At 34.9% G+C, this 27,428-nt stretch overlaps 2 protein-coding genes across 3 annotated transcripts; both read right to left on the bottom strand.

Moving 5' to 3' along the window:
- Nucleotides 1-2,328: 2,328 nt before the first annotated feature.
- Nucleotides 2,329-6,507, bottom strand: LOC109018235 (putative disease resistance RPP13-like protein 1). Its single transcript, XM_035685813.1, has one exon. It carries the CDS (start codon nt 6,505-6,507, stop codon nt 2,329-2,331), a length of 4,179 nt encoding a protein of 1,392 aa, XP_035541706.1.
- An 8,028-nt stretch (nt 6,508-14,535) lies between these two features.
- On the bottom strand, nt 14,536-19,692 carry LOC109018237 (putative disease resistance protein At3g14460). 2 transcript variants are annotated; one of them, XM_035686012.1, is made up of 3 exons: nt 15,823-19,692; nt 14,764-14,828; nt 14,536-14,594 (listed from the first exon to the last, which is right to left on the bottom strand). In XM_035686012.1, the coding sequence occupies exon 1, from the start codon at nt 19,543-19,545 to the stop codon at nt 15,940-15,942; it is 3,606 nt and encodes a 1,201-aa protein (XP_035541905.1). In that variant the 5' UTR covers nt 19,546-19,692; the 3' UTR covers nt 14,536-14,594; nt 14,764-14,828; nt 15,823-15,939. The 2 variants fall into 2 exon arrangements, with proteins under 2 accessions (XP_035541905.1, XP_018855949.1); XM_019000404.1 differs by having other exon boundaries at nt 15,917-19,692.
- Nucleotides 19,693-27,428: the final 7,736 nt, after the last annotated feature.

Here is a 27,428-nt window from a genome sequence, read left to right as displayed (position 1 = left end):
GGGGATCGGTTGGATTGGATGATGGAGTTGTTTGTGTGAGATTGGTTTATGCTATGAAATTTGTTGGCTGTTGCAGGTTTAAATATTGATGTTTTGAGTTTGATGTTGGTCATGGTGAATATTGGTATTTTTAGGTAGTGATGATATATTTTTGGATTATTGGTTTAGTGTTTTGGAAATGTTTAGAAGGGTTTGTTGGGTCCTTTTAACATCTAGAAGTGTTGAGATATTTTTTTTTCCTGTTGTGGAGTTGGGAACGGAGAGAGAGTAGTGTGTAGTGTCGTCTTGGTTAAATTGTTGACGATTGCTTGGGAGTATGAGCTGCTGAAATAAGTGTGAGTTAGTGATAATCGGAGTTGACATTGGTTTTGATGCTTGTATTGGACAATACTGAGATTGGTATAGAATATTTTGGGTCCAAGTGGGGGCTGTCCAGATTGTTATTTGGTTGTTTGAGTTGGATTAAACTTGCTGAATTATGGTCTAGAAATTGGGTCTTAAGTTGTCTAAGACCAATTTTGTGTTATTGGACTTTAATATTTAGTTTATATTATTTTCATGAATAGGTGACGAGACGGATAGAGATCGTATTCAAGTCATAGATAATGCGCTGCAGGAGTCAGGTAAGCGGGGTTCCTATGCTAGGCCTTACACGAATTATTTGAGACTGAGGTTGATTTTCTGAAAACTTTGCATATTTTTGTGGTGAAATGAGAACTTGGGAAGAACAAAACCAACCTCGGTCGTTTATTTGCATATTCATGAAATCTATACGAAAAAGAGAAAAATATGTTCTGACATGCATTGTGTAGACATGAGCTAAATTCTGCCATGTGGTTTCTGAAATCTGGAAAAAGAGCGATATTGAGAATATAAAAAGTTGTGCATTTATTTAGAAAGATGTTCTGGCTTTTGTGTTCAGCGTGTGTAAACTGTCTGATTCTGTTTTGGTACTTTGTATTATTTTGATATAACATATGAAAGCCTTTGGCATGGTGTACTAGTTTTCGTCTTTGACTCTGTCTCTGCTTTGCTCTGCTCTGCTCTGTTATGCTTTGCTCTGTTTGGGTTGGTACCAAGTTCTCTGTCTCTGAGTGCACGCACTTTGGAAATAAAGTAGTTTTATTGTGGTCTTTCCTTTTTGCACACTCGGGGCTCCGAGAAGAATAAAGGAAAGATTTCACCTCTGTCTCTGCCTGGTTTGGCCACCGGGGTTAGCACAACCCTACTACGGGGGTGAAACATGGTCTCTGCTCTGTTTGATGCTCTGTTTTGATCTGATGATGATATTCAGTTTATGTTATGCCAAAGCACTATGGGTTTTACTTATCTTAAAATCATCACTTTGTTACTTTTGAAAATATGTTATGTTATGCAAGATAACTCTGGAAAATATTTTGTTCTGCATGCTCTATTTTGTAAATGCTCAAGTTTACACGCTAGCATATGATTTCTGCTTACTGAGTTGTTGATAACTCACTCCCTATCATTATAATATTTTTCAGATGATGTGGAGAGTCCAAATGAGGACCTGGATTAGATTGCTGTTTGTGTTTAAGCTGATGAGATGTTGGTAGAAGAAGGACTTCTGGTGTTCTTAGTTTTAATGTCTTTGAGTTTTATTAATATCTTGAGTTTCAGTAAGATTTATGAAATTATTGGTTGGGTTGTTATGACTACCGAGAGATTACGGACTCCTTAGTTTATTTTAGCTGCGGTAATGATTTTGTGGAGTTTTCAAGGTGGTTATTTAGAACTCTTGATATTGAGTTTTGCTATTAAAGATTTGAGTTTTATTTTAGTAGTGTTGGAAAATAATTTCTTAAGAGACAGGTAATAAGTCTCCAGACCATCCGGGTTTGGGGTGTTACAAGATAAGCCTTAACCAATTGGTTGCAAGAAGTGGGAGTAGTTTATACATGGTATTAACAGTTGAAATTCAATCATTCGATGTAACATGAAAGGTAGCAGAATTAATAGCAAGGGAAAAACAATATTACTTGCACATCCAATTTTCAGATGGCAGTCGGAAGTTGCAACAACTTGTGTCAGTCTTTTGAACAATCTGCAAGCATTGAACAAATAAATATTCATCAGCCTATATATATATATATATATATATCATATTCTTAATCGGTAAAACAGAGGATTTTTTTCTATACCGATTTCTGTATTTATATGGACGTAAAGACATCCTTAACAATCATATTCATAACCCAATGTCATGCAATCGATGATTTGACAAGAAGCAAATCCATAAATAAAAAAATAATAATAAATCCATAAATGGAAATTTGGATCAGAGTCAGAACAAACTTACCATTGGATTTATTCCTCTGTTTCTGTCTCATAAAGGTATTTGCCATTAATTTGAACCCAAGGGATGTCAGCTATCCTGCGCCTCTCTTCTCTCTGATCTTTCTTGCAGCGTTCTTCCAGCAGAGGACATTTGTCGATTAGAAGTACCTGTAGTGAGGAAGGTAGGCCATTCTTTGGTAAGGACATCAACTTTTGGCAATTAGAGATACGAAGCTCTAGGAGTGAGGGAGGCAGGCCATTCTTTGGTAAGGACATCAACTTTTGGCAAGAAGAGATATAAAGCTGTAGGAGTGAGGGAGGCAGGCCATTCTTTGGTAAGGACATCAACTTTTGGCAAGAAGAGATATAAAGCTGTAGGAGTGAGGGAGGCAGGCCATCCTCTGGAAAACATGTGAGCTTCTTGCAGATAGAAATCTTGAGTGTTTGAAGAGAGGTGAGTTTTCTTAAACCCACGGAAGACGGGCATTCTAGATTCGAGAATTCTGAGATGCGGAGGCTTGTTAGAGAGGCAGGCAACGTCATCTCTGGAAAGGACACCAGATGCTGACATCCACAGATTTCAAGTTCATTAAGAGAAGTGAGGTTGTCCAGCCCCCAATCGAACAAGGCTTCACTGATTTTAAGATGAGAGATCTTGAGTGTTGTTAGGTTTGTGGGAAAACCTTCTTTGGGAAATGATAAAATGCTCCGACAATTAATTATTTCCAAATATTGAAGCGAGGTGAGGTTGTGTATGCCGTTCAAGGATTGAAGATTTTCACAATCGAAGATGGTGAAATTTGTAAGAAATGAGTTATGATGAAAACTCTTGGCTACTGACTCCAGTTTCGGACAAAGTGAAATAGTTAGGTCTTGGAGTGTGGTAGGTAATTCCCCGCTTGATGTTAAGGATTCAAGGGATGGACAATTGTAAATGCACAAGTACTCAAGACGAGATGTGATCCCACTACTGCAAGTAGTACTGTTGTTGTTTGTATCATTATCATCATCCTCCACCAATTTCTTCATACTCCTGCAGTTGTCTATATGTAGCCGCTTTAAAGTTGGAGGCAGATGGCTTCTTGCAAAATGCGTTAGCGAATCACAATGATTGATAAGAATAGACTGAAGACACGTGTTGTTGTACATCAATGCCTTGGGTAATGATTCCGCCACCAAAGAGACTAGTTTGGGACAATTATAAATGCGGAGATCACGCAGAAATGGGAGATCAAGTGGCAGTGATCCCATGTTGTCTGACCACAAATTCGTCAACTCCTCACAGCTGTCAATAGTTAACCTTTCCAACCCTTCCATATCAAGCCCTTCATCTGAAATTGGTGAAAGTGATCTGTAGAATTTTCTTGATTTGAATGTAACCTTACTTCCACACACCACCCCTTCCATAAAAAGCCCTCTGAGATTCTCAATGTTAAATTTGCATTTATCTGGAAAGCATGAAATTGAGACCACCAACTGCGCACAATCAATTATCTGAACTTCGTTTAGTAAAGGAAGGTTATTTGGTAACTTCTCTAATAGCTTCGGACAGTTTCTAAGGGAAAGCTCACGCAGATTTGGAAATTCTTCACAAGGACTCCAATTCTCCCACTCCACCATGTGAGTGAAATGCAAAGTCTCTAAATTACCGCCACAAAATTCAGAACCAACACTCTTCACGTTAGCCATTTCCTTGATCCAAAGATTTTTGAGTGATGGCAAATATTGCCCCAATGGAGGCAATGATGTGCAGTTGTAACAATTTTCCAATCTCAATGAGACTGTACGAGGAAATGAAGGAGATGTTAACCAATTTGGAAATTTTGTACCACCATAGTTAATTATAACCAGCTCCGTCAAAGCGTTATGAGGTCGTAGCCCATTTAGTACCTCTAGTTCACTTGTCGTGTCTTTTGACTCATCAATGTCCCTACTCCATTCCAACGACAACACATCAATTTTCGTCTTTTCAATTAATTTTGCATCTTTTGCATCCTTCGATTCAATCACATTCTCTAATCTTGAAATGCAGAGTGTCCCTTTAAGATGCATCAAAGGTCCAAGCTCTTTTAACCCAGAACAATTGTTTTTTCCCACAACTAGATTAGATAGTGTTTGAAGACAAGTTAATTTACCTATTTGCACCGGCATTCCTTCCAAACGATATGCACCTTCAATGTTGAGGTGGCACAGGTTGACCAAGTTTCGAAACATTGAAGGTAATTTCCTTAGATCAAAACAGTTCTTCAACAACAATGTTTGTAAGTTGTAGAGACTAGTTATTGATTCTGGCAGGAGCCTAATTTCAGTATTTGAAAGGTCAAGGTACCGCAAATGCTTCAACTCACCAATAGAATCCGGTAGCTCAATTATGCAGTATCCGTTGAAAGATAACACCCTTAAACAATGTAATGTTGGAATCAATTCAAAAGGAACATGATGAGCCAAATAGCAACCACCTGGATATGGTAGCATGAGAGGTAAAAATGTACGTAAACTACTTGTGAATTTAGAAAAAACCTCAAACTTTTTAGTTACATCATATTGGCTTCCCAAATAAGATGAGTGGCGTGCCTTTATAGGAATATTCCCATGCTTATCTTCCATTCTATAGCACGTATCGCCTGCAACCGACTGAGCCAAATCATTGATGAGGTCATGCATCACAAATCGTGATTCAATTGATGAGGCCAGCTTGCACTCACCTCGATTAATCCCACGTGACTGTTGGAAAAATGACCTTGACAACAGATTGCGAAAATATTCGGAACCCAAATCTTCCATTTCCTCTTCATCTTGTCGTGGTTGTATCAAACCTTCTGCCATCCATAAGAGAACCACCTCATTCTCCTCAAATTCATAGTCCTTTGGTAGTATTGAGCAGTATGCAAAGCACCTCTTTAAATGTGAAGGTAGATTGTCATAGCTTACCATAAGAGAGGAAGGAATTCCACTTGCTTCTTCTGGAATATCCCATATCTTATTTTTCAAAACTTTTTTCCACTCATTGCGATCTTCATATTCACTGCGTAAGACTCCTGCAATAGTTTTTACTGCCAATGGCAAGCCTTTACATCTTCTAACGAGTTCCTCACCAATATCTTTAAGGTTTGGATGGGCACTGAAGTCTCTTGCTTCCAATGCATGTTGGGTAAATATGGACAAACAAGCTTCATTTGACAACAACTCCAACTGAAAAGGCTCAACTTCCTTGTTTCGCATTAGTGATGAGACTTTCTGGTTACGAGTTGTGACGATAATACTACTTCTCGGAGCCCCTACTTCAAAAGGAGCACGTAGGAGAGTCCAATCAGTGTAGTTCTCGTTCCAAACATCATCAAGAATTACTAGAAACCTTTTCCCACGTAGGTTCTCCTTCAATTTTTCTTGCAACCAATTTAGAGCTTTGCCATCACAGTTTTCTGGAGTCAAAGATTGTAAAATTGTTTTTGTAACTGCAGCAATATCAAAATCTTCTGAAACACAAGCCCATACTTTCAGATCGAAAAAGCTCTCCACTTTTTTATCATTGTATACCAGCTGGGCCAATGTTGTCTTTCCAATACCCCCCATACCAACTATAGGAATCACATTGGGTACTTTATTCGAAGCATCACTCTGTTTTTCACTGACCAATAATTGAAGTACAGCCCCTCTGACTTCCTCCCTACCATATATGTGATCTTCGGTCACCAAGGAAGTTGAGGGAGATCTGATCTCTCTTCTTTTGCTAATTGGTCTCATACTAGAATTTTCCTTCAAATTCAGTTGATCTTTTTGTATCACGAGATCATTAAATCTAGTATTTATTTCCTCTATCTTTGAACGCAGCCTAATCTTGAACTTAACATCACTTGGACTAGAATCAGTAAACCAAGAAGGGATGAGATTTCGTACCATACTAGAGCTAGCTTGACTTTCACCGGCCATCAACTTGCGTTCATCCAAAGCTTCTGTGGAGAACTCATCCAGTAAATCTTCTATGTCGTAGAACAAGTCTCTGAGATCATCAAGCCAATCTTTCACTGTCTTTTCAGTCTGTTGCTGCTCCTTTGCATCATCAAGCACCCTTTGAATTATTGTCATGGTTTTGCGCCACTTGTCCAGCTCTTCTCGAATTCCCTCTAGGCGAGCAAATTTCAACAAGTCGGAAGACAACAGTCGGTCAAACAATACGTCAAGGCATTTAGAAAGAAGGAACTCTGCCATTGTTTTCGTTGGAGAAAGGAAACGAATTAAGGAGAAAGTATGCAAATAAAGAAACACTACTGTTTTAGGCCTTTGTTGTTTTGGTGAGAGAGAAAAAAAAAGGAAGCAAGACTATTTATTTCCCAAGTGCATGGCATTTTTGTATTCGGTTAGGCAGGGCCCGCCATTATCATTATCAATATGAGCTGCTCAATTAATGTTGGATCCTAATTTGTAAAAGATTAATGCACTCTGTGAATTTGTAAAAAGTGCTATAAGATTTTATTTAAAAAAACTAAAAAGTTCGAAAAAAAAATCCATTGCTTCGGAATATAACGAAGTTCTAAGTATCATTTTTCTTCTCAAAACGAAATTCATTATCACGAGCCTTTTTCCTTTCTGTTTTGTTTCTTTTTAAAATTCTATTCTTCCGACCGCTCGCATTGATCAATCGTGGAAATTTCGTGGAAATTACTCTAATGGGTAGATGGCTCAGTTTTTATGGCATTAATTATTTAGCCAAAGTCTCCGATCCTTTCTTTCAAGTCTTTTTCCAGTACTCTGCCTTTTCTTTTTTATTCATTTAATTCAATCACATGGTATGGACTACTAATCCACCACACTTGGCCACATTAATAATTCAACTAATAATAATAATAATAAAAATAAAAGCAATCACAGATTCACAATAATAACGTACCATGCATGGCCAATTTGAAAGTTCTCCGGTGACAATCAATTACAAACTCATATATATATATATATATATATATATATATTTATATTAAAAGCTATGACTAGACAAATAAAACAAGGTTTTAGAAATAAAGTGAAAATAATTTTAGAACAACCAAAAAACAACTATGGTGCTCATTTGTTTTCGCAGATAAGATGAGATGAATTTTTATAAAAGTTAAAAGTTGAATTGTTTATTTTATTTTGCGTGAGAGTTTAAAAAAATTGTAATGATCATGAGATGAGATGAGATGAGAATGATTGTGAAAACAAGCAAGACTAATTAAAAAGCCTTTTGCAAGCCGACGTAGATAACACATTTAACAAAGTGCTTACAATGATGAGTTGATTTAAAAAAGAATTTTAAAATTTTCATTTCATAAATCAAATATTGCCATATAAGTAATGTAGATAGTGTGTTCTATATATCAGCTTGCAAATAGAAGAACTCATTCCCAGAGCGTGGTGCTTTCTTGCCAAACAATGAAAGCCATGTGATATACTAAGGTTGTGTTTGATTGTTGAGCTGAGCTGAGTTCTTTATAAATATTAGTGAGTTGATATGAGTTTTGTGGAACCCACTTAAGATGAATTTAAGATGTGTTCAGATGTTAAGATGAGTTTAGATATATTTATGGAAAGTTGTAAAATAATTGAGTCCTACCATTAAATAGTATTGTGCACTCAAATGAGTTGTTGATCCAAACGAGGCCTAAACGAACTCCCCAAAATAAATACCATCTACCTTCAAGTTTTCTAAAGGAAAAACAGAGAAGTAAAATTACAACACAGTGAGTTTTGGGCAATATAGATAAACAGAAAAAATGAGACACACGACTAGGAATCTTTTTTTGTGCACATATAGCTTGAATAAATGTTATTAAAAAAAAAAAGCTGGAATAAGTGATTGTTAAAATATTATATTATTTTTTAATATTATTATTATTTTGATATTTGAAAAAGTTGAATTCTTCATTATATTTTGTGTGAAAATTTAGAAAAATTGTAATGATAAGATAAAATGAGATGAAACACTTCTTGTATTTAAATGGGGCCTAATCATGATTAAGGATAAAATTAACTTTTGGCACTAACCAACGCGTTTCTCATGACCGACTATATATTTACTAGTTGATAAATTACTTAAAATACAATATATAGCATATATTAGCTTTTAATTTGAAGATGATATATAAATAGTATTTCTCTTATAAAATTTTAACTATAGACGACGGCTCTAAGATAATATTTTTTTATCAGAACCCTATTAAGATAATTATTATGATATTATAGTGGTTATTCTTATAATTAATAATTCTTATTATCATCATTCTTATTAAAATATTTTTCGTCAAAAGTAAGAAAGAGCACATGAGTTGATGCATCGTTTCGGCGAAAAAATATAAGGATTAAAGTTTTCAAGATTCCCATAATCCATGATCGGCTGATGTGTGACTCATTCTTTTAAATGAAAAATCAAACATCAACGCGTTTTAACAAAGAAGGCCTTAATCCACCATGCAGCTCCAAATTATTAATGTTGAATATATGCACAGTAAGTTAATAATACGAGAGCAAGTTGCTTTTTTCTATCATATTCTTTTTGTCACAATTCATTCGAAAACTTCCAGAGTTTTGTCGCTGAAGAAGACTACTTATAATTGAGCAAATAATTAAGACCTGAAACTCTTGTTTTTGCCGTCTGGGGTACGTAATTAAGAGTAATACTGATACATATCTATTGTCGATTAAATAATATATTGAAGGAATCTTGTATGTTTAGGAGCAATTTCATTATGTTTACTCCCTACTATTTGCCAACCTTTATTTTTTTAAATACAGTGTACAGAATTTATTCACACTTTAAGACTGTATCTAGAATTAATAAAACGAAATTATATGAAAGGGGCCCGCTTCTTTCTTTGGAATAACCAAAATGCAAGCTTGTGGTACATTAAAGACTAAACAAGCATTCAAAAAATAAAGGAAAATGCTACTCTTCCTGTTGGGAGCTCCTATTGAGATTTTTTAATTTCTTTTATTTAGTGATTAAGGAAGTATTTTTTAATAATTGTTGAACTCAAGGTTTCAAGTTTCATATAATTATATATCTACATATAAATTTTGATGATAACAAATGAATTCAAGTATAAAGGAATCTCATAATATCCCTCTGCATCAAAATTTATAGTTTCGAGGAGCAGAATCGCAGGTGGGGACACCATAGTGAGATTTCCCAAAATCTCAGCAAGTGAAATAAAAAACTAACACTAAAAAATATAAACAAGGAAAAATATGAAGTTATGCAAAAATGGCAATTTCATAAGACTCTAATATCTACCATTATTATAAATCACCAGTGCCTTCCCAAACTTCACAGAAAAACACAACGCACTCAAAATCACTTTTTTCATTTGAAAAGTCACCATTTAATTAAAGTATGGACCATGGCCTTCCCTAGGGACCATCCGCACACTTTGGCTCCCTTTGCCACACGACGGAAGCTAACCGTGCGCGTGACTTTATATTGAGTGATACCCAACTCCATGCTCGGCGCATACGTGACCAACATCCTCTAGTTTTTGCCAGTGGAGAAGCCACAGAATCGACATGAGAGTGTTACCGTCTCGCTCGAGCCGGTTATCGTTCAACGACAATCCAGGAATATCACTCAGTTTTATTCGCTCCCAAGTGACCAAAGGAGCTTCACCGAGATAGTGCCCCAACTCGACTTGGGGTTTTAATCCACATAAAGTCCATACAATCATTTTATTAATGTATGCACCATGGTCTCCTCTAGGGATCATCTGCACACTCTGTCTCCCTTCATCACACTACAGGTGATGATCGTGCGTGTGACTTCATAAAGAGCGATACCCAACTTTGCGCCCAGTGAGTACTTGACCAGGCATCATTTAGCCTCTGTCATTAGAGAGGCCACGAAGTCAATACAAGAGTGTTACCGTCTCGTCTGAGCCGGTTGCCATTGAGCGACAACCCAAAGAATGTCACTCAATTTTACGTGCTTCCGAGTGACCAGAGGAGCTCCACGGAGATAATGTCTCATTTCGACTTGGGGTCGTGATATGCACACACTCACAAAAACATAATTTTAATAGGAAAATGATATAAGAACAACAATACTAAAATTTGTTTATAACTAAGCATAAGAAATTATTATTTTATCTACTTTGAACTACTGGAAGTACAAAAATTTTGAAAATAAGTAAAAAATATTAATATTTTAATGTGTAATAGTACTTGAGTTGTAAAATAGTTGGTGGTGTATCATTGTCATTTTTAATATATGACACCAAAACACATATTCTTTCTATTTTTTTAATAGATTATAATATTTATACACCCGATAGATGAAGAAATTGCATGTAGTACTGTTTGGATCAAAGTCTCCTCAAATTCGTGCCTCGCCTTGAGAGCCTTAAGTGGGAAAAAGATACAGACACATATAAAGTAGACCTTACAACATTTAATATTGGTACTTGTACAAATATTTTTTGCAACATTATATAAGCCATATATTTTGTAGAGTCCACTTCATATATTTGGATTAGAAGTATCCCCAATTTGAATTAAGGTTGAAGCTGGCATCCCTAAGTGGAAGACGAATTATGTAGGTTAATTTTAACGACACAAATTAAAGAGAATTTCAGGACATGATGAAGAAATCCAAAGCTCCCTCCGGACATCTTCTCCATGATGATCTGTCTACGTCATCATCTTCAAACTGCCCGCATTCAATCGTGGAAATTTATTACTCTAACGGGTAGATGGCTCTGTTTTTATGGCATTAATTATTTAGCCAATGTCTTCGATCCTTTCTTTCAAGTCTTTTTCCAGTACTCTGCTTTTTCTTCGATTCATTTAATTCAATCACATGGTATGACTATGGACTACTCCACCACATGAGTACTTGGCACATTAATTCAACAAGAAAAAATATATTTACAAGTCGACCGACCACGTGGATAACACATTTAACAAAATGCTTACATGGCATGAGTTGATTTAAAAACAAAATTAAATTTAAATATCACAAATCAAAATCTTGCCTTGTAAATAATGTAATAATGCATTCTATATATCAGCTTGCAAATTGAATAATTCATTCAACTTATAACATACCAAATCCAATAACTGAATTTCCTTAAAATAGGCCACAGAGTCGGCATAAGAGTGTTACCGTCTTGCTCGAGCCGGTTATCGCTCGGGAAAAATCCAGGAAAAAATGACATAAGAACATCAATACTACAATTTACTTACAACTAATTATAAAAAAATTATTAATTTATCTATTTTGAACTGCTGCAAGTACAGAAATTTTGAACTAAATTTTTAAAAAAATATTAATATTTTAATGTGTAGTAGTGTTTGAATTGTAATATATATAGTTGGTGGTGTATCATTATTCTATATGACACCAAAACCACTAATTTTCCAAGTTTCGGCACAAACATAGATAGAGCACAGTTAATGAAATTATAAGGACATGAAACAGATACAATGCAAATATGCAACAGGTTATTTGTGATTGACATGCTTGGGCGCACAACATCAATTAATAATTAACACAAAATACAAATTTTCACAGCGAGCCAATAGTTAACGCCACAACAACGCTTCATGGCCCTTAGCCACTTCACAAATTCACAACCAACTACAATTTCCATACCAACGCATCACAACCACGCCTCAGTTCTACATTTTCCAACCAGGCTGCTCAACACAGATGTGAGATGTAAAGTATTATCATGAATAGTGAGCACCAGCCAAGTCTTGCTTGACTTGAACACCAGAACATGATATAAAATTCCGTACGGATAAAGAGAGAAAGAGAGAGAGATCGACATTCGACAACAGATAAAGCTCACATTGCAATAACGATGGCCTATAAACAAATAAATTGTGACTATACAAATAGATTTCGGAAAGAAAAGTTATTCTTATAAGCCATTATTCACTATCACACACCCCACATATCATATGAAAAACACTCTCATACCTTATTAAAAAAAAGTTAAGTGTGAGTTATGAAAGTAAATAGTGGCTGATGTTTAGAATTCATTTTTCAGAAAACTTAAAAAAAAAAAATCAAAAGTTGGGAAAAAGAAATAAATTTCATTGATTTGAAATATAATAATTGAATTTTGAGAAGAAAGTATTATTTTTCTACTCGAAATTATACTGGCAATATATAGTAAAATACAATAATAATATAAAAATGATAATAAAAAGAATGACGCGTGGCATTACTTCAAAGATAAAAATCACGTCCACGTTATGTATCGTGTTGTCTCTATTTACTTCTGGGTGCAAGAATTTCAAGTGTCTCTATCATTTAATTAAATTCGTGATAGTAGGGTAGATGGCTTAGTTTTATATGGCATTAATATATAGCTGACTGAAACTCTAAAGACTTTTCATGTACAATCACATGAAGTTTTTTTCCACTCTGTAACTCTGTTTTTTCTTTGCTTCCTCGGATTCAATTCCGCAGCTGCATGGCCTCATTGATTCTACTAACCTACCCTACCAATCCAATAAATAAATAAAACTACAAAATCATTAAGGCCTGATAGCGAAATATGATGTTTTACGAAATTTAAAAAAATAAAGAGAAAAAGTTAATAAAAATATTGTAAAGTTAAAATATTATTAGAATATAATTTTCTAATATTTTTTATTTCAAGATTTGAAAAAAGTTGATTTTTTTGTGTTTTGTTTAAAAATTTGAAAAAGTAATGATTAAATAAAAAAGTTAAAGATTTGAAATTGAAAAATATTTGTATTTGTAGTGTTTTGATATTACAGTGATAGACTCTTGTTATCCAAACAAGGCCTAAATGATAGCTTTATTTGCATTTTAAATTTTGCACAAATATCTTTCTATCTAAAAATGAGTTATAAAAGAGGCTAAAGAGCTAGAATTTCAAATTTCGTGGAAATTACTTTATGGCAGATGGCTCAATTTTTATGGCATTAATTATTGCTGACTTAGTAGCCAAAGTCTCCATCTTTGATCAAGCCTTTTTTCCATTACTCTGCTTTTTCTTTGATTCATTAATGCAATCACCACGTGAGTTGGCCACGTTACTTCGGCAAAGAAAAATTCTATTTATAAATAGACGTGGATATGCTTACATGACATGATTTATAAATTCAATATTTCCATATAGGTGATGCAGATAAATTCAATAGTGCCAAATTGAATAAATGATGTATCTTCAGATTCAAGGAATAGACTACTCCACTACATGAGAGAAAAAAAAATGAATAAAAATATTATAAATTAAAAAATTATTTGAATATAATTGTTTATTAAAATTTTAAAAAAGTTGTAATTTATCTCTGCTTTGTTTGGAAGTTTGGAAAAGTTGTATAAGATTTTGTATCTTTGTATAATAATTAGGTAATGATTTGATGATTTAATTTATAAATCCTCAAATCACAAAAGTTGCTTCAATCATGTCTCACAATCATTTCCAGTATAAAATGGCAAATCTCGCAAACATTTTGCTCGGGCTTGAGTTTGTCTTAGAACGAAGCCTCATAAATTTTTTAGAGAACTTGCTCAAACTTGTCTCGTTCGTGTGCAGCGAATTCCAAGTTTTTGCAAGTTTCTATCCAATTTCAATTAGGTGATTCGAAATTAGTTAAGGTAATCATCCGAGTCCTCGAGATAACCTTGTAAACTAAAAATTAGAGAATATTAACTGCAAGTTTTAATTGAGTTTCTTTTCTTTTTTCTTTTAAACAAAATAAAAATCCATAAATAAAAATCAAATATATAAGAGAAGGGGATAGAAAACTCAGAACAAAAGCCTTAATCCTCAAAGATGTAAGTCCATTTTAGTGTTTCACTTTTTCCCAAGCAAAATAAAAATATGGTAAGTTATTTTTATAAATTTATAAATTTTCCTCCTCTTCTTCATGTACATCGTAGGTTTGGAATCTACTGAATGGTCTATTATTTTTTTTTTCTTTTTTAAATCATTGAGTTGCCGAGAGTGGATGAGAAATTCAAAGCTACAAAAGAAATGCTTTGAAATTACGGGTATAAAATTTGTAGTTCAACATGAAAATGGGATTAATTTGATTCATTACAAATTTACAATTAGATATAATAAATGACAAATTGCCAGACATTGATTATGTGGATATGAATAGCAAAACCACAAAGAAAGACTTGGTGCTGCAATTTTAGAAGAGTATGTTGAGGCAGAGAAGGAATCCATGATCCAGCCATTGTGAAGAGCGCAATCTAATGTTTATGAGCTTGGCCCACCCCACTGAGAATTGCTATGAAAAGGCCATCCATCGTTGCTTGCTTTAGAACTTTCTTGTACCCCTTCAACCTAAGAACAAGAGTAGCAGTTCTTTCTATTAGTATACCTAAAAAGAACTTGGCTTATGGAACTCACTAAAATCCCAACAGTTGTTCCATGCATCAATCTCTTATATTAACTTGAAAGTGGTTTGCTCCATGGTAAGAGAAATATCAGAGCAGGAGAAAAGCAATATTACTTGTACATCCATTTTTCAGACAGCAATTGGAAGTTTCAACAGCTTTCATCAGTCTTTTGAACCATCTGCAAGCATTGAACAGATAAATATTTAACAGCCTATATATATATATATATTTGTATTCTCAATCAGTAAAACAGAGGATTTTTTTTTCTTTGTCTATACCAATTTCTGTATTTATATTCATATAAGAGAAGGGGAGAGAAAACAGAGGATTTTCTTGTTTTTATCATTATTATTATTATTGGAGAAACTCAGCTAAAGCTGCTTGCAAGGGTGGGTCCAGTTTAAACTCAGCCAGAGGACTTTTGGCGTAGCGGAAGTGTAAGGATAATTGCAGTAGGAATTCTGTGTTTCCCACTACAAAGAAATCAATGAAAATTCAAACCACCGTAATCTTTAATTATTTCATCAAACAATATCTCTGCATTACAATCCTGGTCCTTATTATAACGGAGACTGGAGCAAACTAAGGAAACTTTCTCAAATGGAAACCTTTTTGACAAAATAACAAACTAGGGAAACTTTTTATAATGGAAACTTGTTGAAAAAATAAAACATCCTTAACAATCGTATTCATAACCCAATGTCATGCAATCAATGATCTGACAAGATGCAAATCCATAAATGAAAAAAATAATAAATCATAAATGGAAAAACATACTAGAAAGGAACAAGATATATCAACATATATATGGACTTTGAAAACTAAACATAGAAGTAATATGATGATTCCATCTATTCCTACTTCTAGGCAAATTGCTAATTGGCATAGAGACAAGGCCTTGGAACATGCAATTTTTCATTAGCAGTTGTCATACTGCTGATCTTGAAAAAATCAGAGGAACAATATGTCAATATCTAGTTATGTAGCTATTTTGGAGCCCGATCATTTGTCAAGTTAAGCAATTTTCCAATTTGAAAATAAAAAATTGCATGTTCGAAAACCTTCTCTATTTGCTTGGAAATTTAGAAATCTTAACAAGGACTTGTTATGTGGTTATGCAAACCCAAAGAGAAAAAAATTAAAAAAAAAACACAAGAATTCAGCATACTAACCAGAGACGCAGCATGCAATAGGAGTGATGGGATCTCTCCAATGCCACCATTCAACATTCAAAGGAAATTTGGATCAGAGCCAAAACAAACTTACCATTGGATTTATTCCTCCGTTTCTTACTCACATTTGTAACTAATTTGAACATAAGGAATGTCAGCTATCCTGCGCCACTCTCCTCTCTGATCTTTCTTGCAGGGTTCTAACAGCAGAGGACATTCACGGATTTCAAGTTGCTGGAGTGAGGGAGGTAGGCCATTCTTTAGAAAGGACCTCAACTTTTGGCAAGAAGAGATATGAAGCTCTAGGAGTGAGGGAGGCAGGCCATCCTCTGGAAAACAAGTGAGCTTCTCGCAGTCATAAATGTGGAGTGTTTGAAGAGAGGTGAGTTTTCTTAAGCCCTCGGAAGACAGGCATTCCAGATTCGAGAATTTTGAGATGTAGAGGCTTGTTAGAGAGGCAGGCAACGTAATCTCTGGAAAGGACACCAGATTCTGACATCCACCAATTTCAAGTTGATTTAGGTAAGTGAGGTTGTCCAGCCCCCAATCGAACAAGGCTTCAGTGATTTTAAGATTAGAGATCTTAAGTGTTGTTAGGTTTGTGGGAAAACCTTCTTTGGGAAATGATAAAATGCTCGGACAATCTATTATTTTCAAATCTCGAAGAGAGGTGAGGTTGTGTATGCCATTCAAGAATTGAAGATTTTCACAAGAGTGGATGGTGATATTTGTAAGAAATGAGTTATGATGAAAACTCTTGGCTACTGACTCCAGCTTCGGACAATCCATAATAAAGAGGCGTTGAAGTGTGGCAGGTAATTCCCCGCTTGATGTTAAGGATTCAAGGGATGGACAATACTGAACGCTCAAGTCCTCAAGAAGAAGAGATTTGATGCCACTACTACTTGCAGTAGTACTGTTGTTGTTTGTATCATTATCATCATCCTCCACCAATTTCCTCATACTCCTGCAGTCGCCTATATATAGCTCCTTTAAAGTTGGAGGCAGATGGCTTCTTGCAAAATGCGTTAGCGAATCACAATTTCTGATACAAATATACCCAAGACACATGTTGTTGTACATCAATACCTTGGGTAATGATTCCAAGGCTATGCAATCCTTGATATCAATAGATGTGATTCTGAGTTGGAGACTCTCTTGATCAACTTCTTCTGCCACCAAAGAGACTAGTTTGGGACAACTATAAATGTTGAGATTATGCAGACATGGGAGATGATGTGGTAGTGATCCCACCTTGTCTGACCACAAAGTCTTCAACTCCTCACAGCTGTTAATAGTTAACCTTTCCAACCCTTCCATATCAAGCCCTTCATCTGAAATTGGTGAAAGTGATCTGTAGAAGAATATTGATTTGAATGTAACCTTGCTTCCAAACACCACCCCTTCCATACAAAGCCCTCTGCAATTCTTAATGTTAAATTTGCATTTATCTGGAAAGCATGAAAGTGAGACCACCAACTGCGCACAATCAATTATCTCAACTTCGTTTAGTAAAGGAAGGTTGTTTGGTAACTTCCCTAATAGCTTTGGACACTTACGAAGGGAAAGCTGATGCAGATTCGGGAATTCTTCACAAGGACTCCAATTCTCCCACTCCTCCATGTCATGGAAATGCAGAGTCTCTAAATTACCGCCACAAAATTCAGAACCAACACTCTTCACGTTAGCCATGCCTTTGATCCAAAGATTTTTGAGTGATGGCAAATATTGCCCCAATGGAGGTAATGATGTGCAGTTGTAACAATTTTCTAATCTCAAGGAGACCATATGAGGAAATGAAGGAGATGTTAACCAATTTGGAAATTTTGTACCACCATAGTTAATTATAACCAGCTTCGTCAAAGCGTTATGAGGTCGTAGCCCATTTAGTACCTCTAGTTCACTTGTCGTGTCTTTCGACTCATCAATGTCCCTACTCCATTCCAGCGACAACACATCAATTTTCGTCTTTTCAATTAATTTTGCATCTTTTGCATCCTTCGATTCAATCACATTCTCTAATCTTGAAATGCAGAGTGTCTCTCGAAGATGCTTCAAAGGTCCAAGCTCCTTTATTCCAGAGCAACTACTGTCTTTTCCCAGAACTAGATTAGACAGTGTTTGAAGACAAGTTAGTTTACCTATTTGCATAGGCATTCCTTCCAAACTATCTGCACATTCAATGTTGAGGCAGAGTAGGTTGACCAAGTTGCATAACATTGAAGGCAATTTCTTTAGATGAAAACAGTACTTCAACAACAATGTTTGCAAGTTGTAGAGACTAGCTACTGATTCTGGCAGGAGTCTAATTCGAGTGTGTGAAAGGTTAAGGTACCTCAGATGCTTCAAATCACCAATAGAATTAGGTAGCTCCGTTATGCGGTATCCGTTGAAAGATAACGCCCTTAAACAACGTAATGTTGGAACCAATTCAAAAGGAACATGGCGAGCCAAATAGCAACAACCTGGATATGGTAGCATGAGAGGTAAGAATGTACGTAAACTACTTGTGAATTTAGAGAAAACCTCAAACTTTTTAGTTACATCATATTCGCTTCCCAAGTAAGATGAGTGGCGTGGCTTTATAGGAATATCCTCATCCTGACTACTCCCAATTCTATCTTCCATTCTATAGCATGTATCGCCTGCAACCGATTGAGCTAAATCATTGATGAGGTCATGCATCACAAATTTTGATTCATTAATACGTGACTTTTGGAAAAATGACCTTGACAACAGGTCGTGAAAATATTCGAAACCCAAATCTTCCATTTCCTCTTCAGGGTGATGAATCAGACCTTCTGCCATCCATAATAAAACCACTTCCTTCTCCTCAAATTCATAGTCCTTTGGTAGTATTGAGCAGTATGCAAAGCACCTCTTTAAATGTGAAGGGAGATTGTCATAGCTTACCATAAGAGAGGATGGAATTCCACTTTCTTCCACTGAAATATCCCATATTTTATTCTTCAAAACTTTTTCCCACTCATTGCGGTCTTCATGTTTACTGCGTAAGACTCCTCCAATAGTTTTAACTGCCAATGGCAAGCCTTTGCACCTACTAACAATTTCCTCACCAATATCTTTAAGGTATGGATGGGCACTAAAGTCTCTTGCATCCAATGCATGTCGGGTAAATATGGGCAAACAAGCTTCATCTGACAACTCCTCCAACTGAAAAGGATCAACTTCCTTGTTTCGCATTAGTGACGAGACTTTCTGGTCACGAGTTGTGACAATAATACTACTTCTCGGAGCCCCTACTTCAAAAGGAGCACGTAGGAGAGTCCAATCATGGTAGTTCTTGTTCCAAACATCATCAAGAATTACTAGAAACCTTTTCCCACGTAGTTTCTCCTTCAATTTTTCTTGCAACCAATTTAGATCTTTGCCATCACAGTTTTCTGGGGTCAAAGATTGTAAAATTGTTTTTGTAACTACAGTAACATCAAAATCTTCTGAAACACAAGCCCATGCTTTCAGACTGAAAAAGTTCTCCACTTTTTTGTCATTGTATACAAGCTGGGCCAGTGTTGTTTTTCCGATACCCCCCATACCAACTATAGGAATCACATTGGGTACTTTATTCGAAGCATCACTATGTTTTTCACTGACCAATAATTGAAGTACAGCCCCTCTGACTTCCTCCCTACCATATATGTGATCTTCGGTCACCAAGGAAGTTGAGGGAGATCTGATCTCTCTTCTTTTGCTTGGTCCCATACTAGAATTTTCTTTCAAATTCAGTTGATCTTTTTTTGCCACGAGATCATTAAATCTAGCAGTGATTTCTTTTATCTCTAAACACAACCTAAACTTGACTCTAATAGCACTTGGAGTTAAACTAGTACAACAAGCAGGGATGAGATTTCGTACCATACTAGCGGTAGCTTGACTTTCAGAGGCCATCAACTTGCGTTGCAAAGCTTCTGTGGTGAACTCATCCAGTATATCTTCCACGTCGTAGGCCAAGTCTCTAAGATCATCAAGCCAAGCTTTCACTGTCTTTTGAGTCTGTTGCTTCTCCTCTGCATCATCAAGCACCTCTCGAATTCTTTCCATGGTTTTGCCCCACTTGTCCAGCTGTTTTCGAAGTCCCTCTCGACGAGCAAATTTCAGCAACTCGGGAGACGCTAGTCGGTCAAACAACACTTGAAGGAATGCAGAAAGAAAGAGCTCTGCCATTGTTTTCGTCGGAGAAAGGAATTGAATTAAGGAGAGAGTATGCAAATAAAGAAACACTATTGTTTTAGGCCTTTGTTGTTTTGGTGAGAGAGAAAAAAGAAGGAAGCAAGAGTATTTATTGGAATCCCAAGTGCATGGCATTTTTGTATTCGGTTAGGCAGGGCCCGCCATTATCATTATCAATCTGAGCTGCTCAATTAATGTTGGATCCTAATTTGTAAAAGATTAATGCACTCTGTGAATTTGTAAAAAGTGCTTTTTCTTTGAGTCATTTAATTCAGTCACATGGAATGGTACTCAACCAAACAATTATCCATAAGTTAATGTTGGATACTAATTTATAAAAGATTAATGCGCTCAATTACTAGTGTAAAAAGTGCTTTGATTAAGATTTTATATTTTATAGGAACTTGCTGGCTTCTTTCTCATGTGTACATATGCTTTAATTTTCTCTTTATCATGAGATGATTGATCTTCTTCTTTTATTTGGTGGTTGAGTCAGATGGTGCATGGACCACCACAAATTCAATCAACGTCATACCGATAATTGTCCATCCACGCGAAGTTTGAATATTAATTGTACGTACCACTAGATTTAATTTGCTCTGTATAATTTGGTCCCCATCACAATTATTTTGTATTGTCACATTGGAGCTGGCTAGCTCATAACTTTTACCATCTTTCTGACCATAATATATATATATATATATATATATATTTCTTTTTTAATTTCTTTATATATACCACACATACACGTGATATAATTTGATTAAAAAGATAAATTTTAAATTTTAAGTTTTACAAATCAAATTATGTCAGAATGATGGTATACAATGTAAAGACTTCCAAACCAGCATCCCTTTTCTCATTCAGGTATTTTTTTTTTTTTTTTTGGAATCTAGATATTCATGTTCCGTCTAGGCCAAAATTTTGGGGCTTTTAAACTTATATGTTCAAACTTTTTAGATGTTTGGGGTATATTTTTTTATTTTTTTTAATTATATATATAATTTTATAGATATTATATTATGGAGGCAAAAATTTTAGATTTTAAAATAACAAAGAAACTTTCTGTGTTATAAAACTAAAGAGATCAGTACTAGCAAATGATTGAAAGATTGCAAAATAGAAATAAGAAGATTAATGGGTGGAGTCTACATAGTCATCCACCATCATTGATAGGATTAGAATTCTAATGGGTGGAGTCTACATGGTCTCATCCACCATCATTGATAGGATTAGAATTCTAATGGGTGGATTCTACATGGTCTCATCCACCAACATTTATATATTTACAACATTCTGCATATTGTTATGGAACTCAATAATTTTAGATGGAAATGAAAAATAGTTTTATATTTTTAAGGATTTTAAGAGATTTGTAAACTTTTCTAAGTAATCATAAAAATGTTCAATCGTTATTTGTTAATAAATATATTTACTTAAATTTTATTTTCTTGAGTCCAGAGGGCCATATATGTCTCCCTTCTTTCTCAGTACAAAAAAAGGAGAGCATTTGTAACAGATTATTTTGTTACGAGAATGATCATTTGAGATAAAAATAGATTCATTTTAACAGGAAATAATTATTTTCATAGAAAATAGCTGATAACAAATAAATAGTTTTCTTGTAATGTCTCTATGTATGTCAGTCATTGCTTCAAATGATTAATGAAAGTGAGATAATTAAAAAAAACTTATATGAATAATATTTCTCTTTATAAATATCTTATATACAAAGAAAATTAAATTACAAAAATATATATAAAGGATATTGATCTAATTTTTTGCTGGCATAATTAGTCCCTCTTGGCGAGTGAATTGCAGCAACTCAGGAGACACCAATCGGTCAGACAACACTTGAAGGGATGCAGAAAGAAGGAGCTCTGCCATTGTTTTCGTCGGAGAAAGGAAACGAATTAAGGAGAAAGTATGCAAATAAAGAAACATTACTGTTTTAAGCCTTTGTTGTTGTCGTGAGAGAGAAAAGAAGGAAGCAAGACTATTTATCATTATCAATCTGAGCTGCTCAATTAATGTTGGATCTTAATTCGTAAAAGATTAATGTGCTTTAAGATTTCATTTAAAAAAACTAAAAAAGTATCATTTTTCTTCTCAAAACGACATTCATTAATTAATTTTGTAGTTTTCCTCTCTGTTTTTTTCCAAAGTCTCCGATCCTTTCTTTCAAGTCTTTTTCCGGTACTCTGCTTTTTCTTTGATTCATTTAATTCAATCACATGGTATGTAAAAATATGGCTTGCAACTCTTCAATATAGAAGAGTGTCTTCCTGGCTATGCATTAATTGATTTTGTAGTTATGCCAAAACTCCAAGGACTTGTGTTCAAGCTCTCTCCTTTTTCTTTCAAGTCTTTTTCCACTATTTTTTTCTTTGATTCCTCTTATTCAACTATGACGCCTTCATTTTCCGCTTGTAAAATGATGGTAGTCGAGGCGTCGAGATTTTGGCCTCTCGAGTCTAAAGCCCCTAGCGCACAGTGACAACAAGTCTGTGCTTACATGCAAGACAATAATGTGCAGCTAATTCACAGCGAAAATTTTAAAAATGACAGTCATTACTAATACTACCAGAAATTAAAGCTACAACACCAAACAAATGTCCATAAGCGACAATATTTACCAAATTTCAGCATAAAAAATATTATATTTATATGAATAAATTTAAAGAAAATCCAAACAAGAAAAAGGCCCCTAAGTCTTCACTCTTAGGACGAATCTAGACCTCCATACTCGTAATATCCCTCTACATCAAAGTTTATAGTTTCGAGGAGCAGAATCGCAGGTGGGGACACCATAGTGAGATTTCCCAAAATCTCAGCAAGTGAAATAAAAAACTAACACTAAAAAATATAAACAAGGAAAAATATGAAGTTATGCAAAAATGGCAATTTCATAAGACTCTAATATCTACCATTATTATAAATCACCAGTGCCTTCCCAAACTTCACAGAAAAACACAACGCACTCAAAATCACTTTTTTCATTTGAAAAGTCACCATTTAATTAAAGTATGGACCATGGCCTCCCCTAGGGACCATCCGCACATTTTGGCTCCCTTCGCCACACGACGGGAGCTAACCGTGCGCGTGACTTTATATTGAGTGATACCCAACTCCACGCTCGGCGCATACGTGACCAACATCCTCTAGTTTTTGCCAGTGGAGAAGCCACAGAATCGACATGAGAGTGTTACCGTCTCGCTCGAGCCGGTTATCGTTCAACGACAATCCAGGAATGTCACTCAGTTTTATTCGCTCCCAAGTGACCAAAGGAGCTTCACCGAGATAGTGCCCCAACTCGACTTGGGCTTTTAATCCACATAAAGTCCATACAATCATTTTATTAATGTATGCACCATGGTCTCCTCTAGGGATCATCTGCACAATCTGTCTCCCTTCATCACACCACAGGTGATGATCGTGCGTGTGACTTCATAAAGAGCGATACCCAACTTTGCGCCCAGTGAGTACTTGATCAGGCATCATTTAGCCTCTGTCATTAGAGAGGCCACGAAGTCAATACGAGAGTGTTACCGTCTCGTCTGAGCCGGTTGCCATTGAGCGACAACCCAAAGAATGTCACTCAATTTTACGTGCTTCCGAGTGACCAGAAGAGCTCCACGGAGATAATGTCTCATTTCGACTTGGGGTCGTGATATGCACACACTCACAAAAACATAATTTTAATAGGAAAATGATATAAGAACAACAATACTAAAATTTGTTTATAACTAAGCATAAGAAATTATTATTTTATCTACTTTGAACTGCTGGAAGTACAAAAATTTTGAATTAAAGTAAAAAATATTAATATTTTAATGTGTAATAGTACTTGAGTTGTAAAATAGTTGATGGTGTATGATTGTCATTTTTAATATATGACACCAAAACACATTCTTTCTATTTTTTTAATAGATTATAATATTTATACACACGATAGATGAAGAAATTGCATGTAGTACTGTTTGGATCAAAGTCTCCTCAAATTCGTGCCTCGCCTTGAGAGCCTTAAGTGGAAGAGAGATACATACACATATAAAGTAGACCTCACAACATTTAATATCGGTACTTGTACAAATATTTTTTGCAACATTATATAAGCCATAAATTTTGTAGAGTCCACTTCATATATTTGGATTAGAAGTATCCCCAATTTGAATTAAGGTTGAAGTTGGCATCCCTAAGTGGAAGACGAATTATGTAGGTTAATTTTAACGACACAAATTAAAGAGAATTTCAGGACATGATGAAGAAATCCAAAGCTCCCTCCGGACATCTTCTCCATGATTATCTGTCTACGTCATCATCTTCCAACTGCCCGCATTCAATCGTGGAAATTTATTACTCTAATGGGTAGTTGGCTCTGTTTTTATGGCATTAATTATTTAGCCAAAGTCTCCGATCCTTTCTTTCAAGTCTTTTTCCAGTACTCTGCTTTTTCTTCGATTCATTTAATTCAATCACATGGTATGACTATGGACTACTCCACCACATGAGTACTTGGCACATTAATTCAACAAGAAAAAATATATTTACAAGTCGACCGACCACGTGGATAACACATTTAACAAGATGCTTACATGGCATGAGTTGATTTAAAAACAAAATTAAATTTAAATATCACAAATCAAAATCTTGCCTTGTAAATAATGTAATAATGCATTCTATATATCAGCTTGCAAATTGAATAATTCATTCAACTTATAGCATACCAAATCCAAAACTTTGCAACATTACAAATAGATTTTCTGGAAAACTTTAAAGAAATTCAATATAGCATAAATTAATTTGTAAAAAGCTTTGTATAACCTAAATATGGCTTTCAACTCTTTAATATAGAAGAAAGTTTTTCTGGCTATGCATTATTTTATTTTGTAGTTATGCCAAACTCCAAAGACTTGCGTTCAAGTCTCTTTTTTTTTTTAAGTCTTTTTCCACTCTATTTTTTCTTTGATTCCTCTTATTCAACTGTGACGCCCTCATTTTTCGCTTGTAAAATGACGGTAGTCTAGGCATTGGGATTTTGGCTGCTCGGATCAAATGCCCCTGGCGCAAAGTGATAGCAAGTGTGTGCTTACATGCAATACACAAAACCAAATAAATATCCATAAGCCATAATATTTACCAAATTTTGGCATAAAAATATTACATTCATCTTAATAAATTTAAAGAAAATCTGAATAAGAAAAAGGCCCCTAAGTCTTCAATCTCTGGACAGATCTAGACCTCCATACTAGTAATCACCCTCTGCATCAAAGTTTACGATTCCGAAAAATGGAACCACAGGTGGGGACACCACAATGAGATTTTACAAAATCTTAGCAAGTGAAATAAAAAACTAACACTAAAAGATACAAGTATGGAAAAATATGAAGTTATGGAAAAATGGTAATTTCATAAGACTCTAACATTTACCATTATTATAAATCACCAAAACTTCACAGAAAAATACCACGCACTCAAAATCACTTTTTCTTTTGAGAAGTCACCATTTAATTAAGGTATGCACAATGGCCTCCTCTAGGGACCATCCACACACTTTGGCTCCCTTCGCCACACGATTGGTAACGATCGTGCGTGTGACTTTATAACGAGCGATACCCAATTACGTGCTCGGCGCGTACATGACCGACATCCTCTAGCCTCTGTCAACAGAGAGCCCACAAAGTCGGCATGAGAGCGTTACCGTCTCGCTCAAGCCAGTTATCACTCGGTGAAAACCCCAAGGAAAAATGATATAAGAACATCAATGCTACAATTTGTTTACAACTAAGTATAAAAAAATTATTATTTTATCTAGTTTGAACTGCTGAAGTACAGAAATTTTGAACTAAAGTAAAAAAAGCATTAATATTTGTGATTGACATGCTTGGGCGCACAACAATCAATTAATAATTAACACAAAATAATACAAATTTTCACAGCAAGCCTATACTTAATGCCACAACAACTGCAACTAAATCCCAATGCTTCATGGCACTTAGCCACTTCACAAATTCACATCCAACTACAACGCTTCACAACCACGCCTCAGTTCTACATTTTCGAACCAAGTCTTGCTTGACTTAAAACACCACAGATTCACAATTCTTCCAACAACATGCACGTTCGGGCTGGTGCATAGAGGGACGAAACTCTAAATTCGTGATAGTAGGGTAGATGGCTTAGTTTTATATGCCATTAATAGCTGACTGAAACTCTAAAGACTTTTCATGTACAATCACATGAAGTCTTTTTCCACTCTGTAACTCTGTTTTTTCTTTGCTTCCTCTGCTTCAATTCCGCAGCTGCATGGCCTCATTGATTCTACTAACCTACCCTACCAATCCAATAAATAAATAAATAAAACTACAAAATCATTAAGGCCTGACAGCGAAATATGATGTTTTATGAAATTTTAAAAAATAAAGAGAAAAAGTTAATAAAAATATTGTAAAGTTAAAATATTATTAGAATATAATTTTTTAATATTTTTTATTTCATTTGAAAAAAGTTGATTTTTTTTTTTTTGTTTAAAATTTTGAAAAAAATGTAATAATTAAATGAAAAAGTTGAAGATTTAAAATTAAAAAATATTTGTATTTGTAGTATTTTGATATTACAGTGATAGACTCTTGTTATCCAAACAAGGCCTAAATGATAGCTTTATTTGTAAGGTTCAATTTATGTAAATATATGCAAAACAAGGTTCAATATATTTGTGCAAAATTTTTAGATAGAAAAATATTTGTATTTGTAGTGTTATCCAAACAAGGCCTAAATGATAGCTTTATTTGCATTTTAAATTTTGCACAAATATCTTTCTATCTAAAAAGAGTAATGCTACATACAGTCGTGGAATGCGCAAACGCCGTGCAGTCGTTTGAAAAAGAGTGGGGTCCATTATTAATAAATTAATTTCTTTTCAGGTGGGTCCCTTATTTATTCACTTTTTTCAAAGCGACTGCACGGCGACTGCACGCTCACGACTGCAAGTATCATTTCTCATCTAAAAATGAGTTACAAAAGAGGCTAAAGAGCTAGAATTTCAAATTTCGTGGAAATTACTTTATGGCAGATGGCTCAATTTTTATGGCATTAATTATTGCTGACTTAGTAGCCAAAGTCTCCATCTTTGATCAAGCCTTTTTTCCATTACTCTGCTTTTTTTTTATTCATTAATGCAATCACCACATGAGTTGGCCACGTTACTTCGGCAAAGAAAAATTCTATTTATAAATAGACGTTGATATGCTTACATGACATGATTTATAAATTCAATATTGTCAAATTGAATAAACAGTTTTTCTACGTACAATCGGCGGTGGAAACCGCCAGGTAATCGGATGACGTGGTTAAAGCCACGTCAATCAATATATTAAAAAAAAAAAAAAAAAAAGAGGTAAATGGATGAGCACGTC

This window comes from Juglans regia, chromosome 15, assembly GCF_001411555.2.
Source record: "Juglans regia cultivar Chandler chromosome 15, Walnut 2.0, whole genome shotgun sequence".
Taxonomy (NCBI): Eukaryota; Viridiplantae; Streptophyta; class Magnoliopsida; order Fagales; family Juglandaceae; genus Juglans; species Juglans regia.
The sequence above is the reverse complement of the archived record's forward strand: the minus strand, read 5'-3'. Positions and strand labels throughout refer to the sequence as shown.

What these genes read in the sequence shown, in the direction of transcription:
- LOC109018237 (XM_035686012.1), bottom strand. Translation starts at nt 19,545, where the DNA reads ATGGGACCAAGCAAAAGAAGAGAGATCAGATCTCCCTCAACTTCCTTG.
- LOC109018235 (XM_035685813.1), bottom strand. Translation starts at nt 6,507, where the DNA reads ATGGCAGAGTTCCTTCTTTCTAAATGCCTTGACGTATTGTTTGACCGA.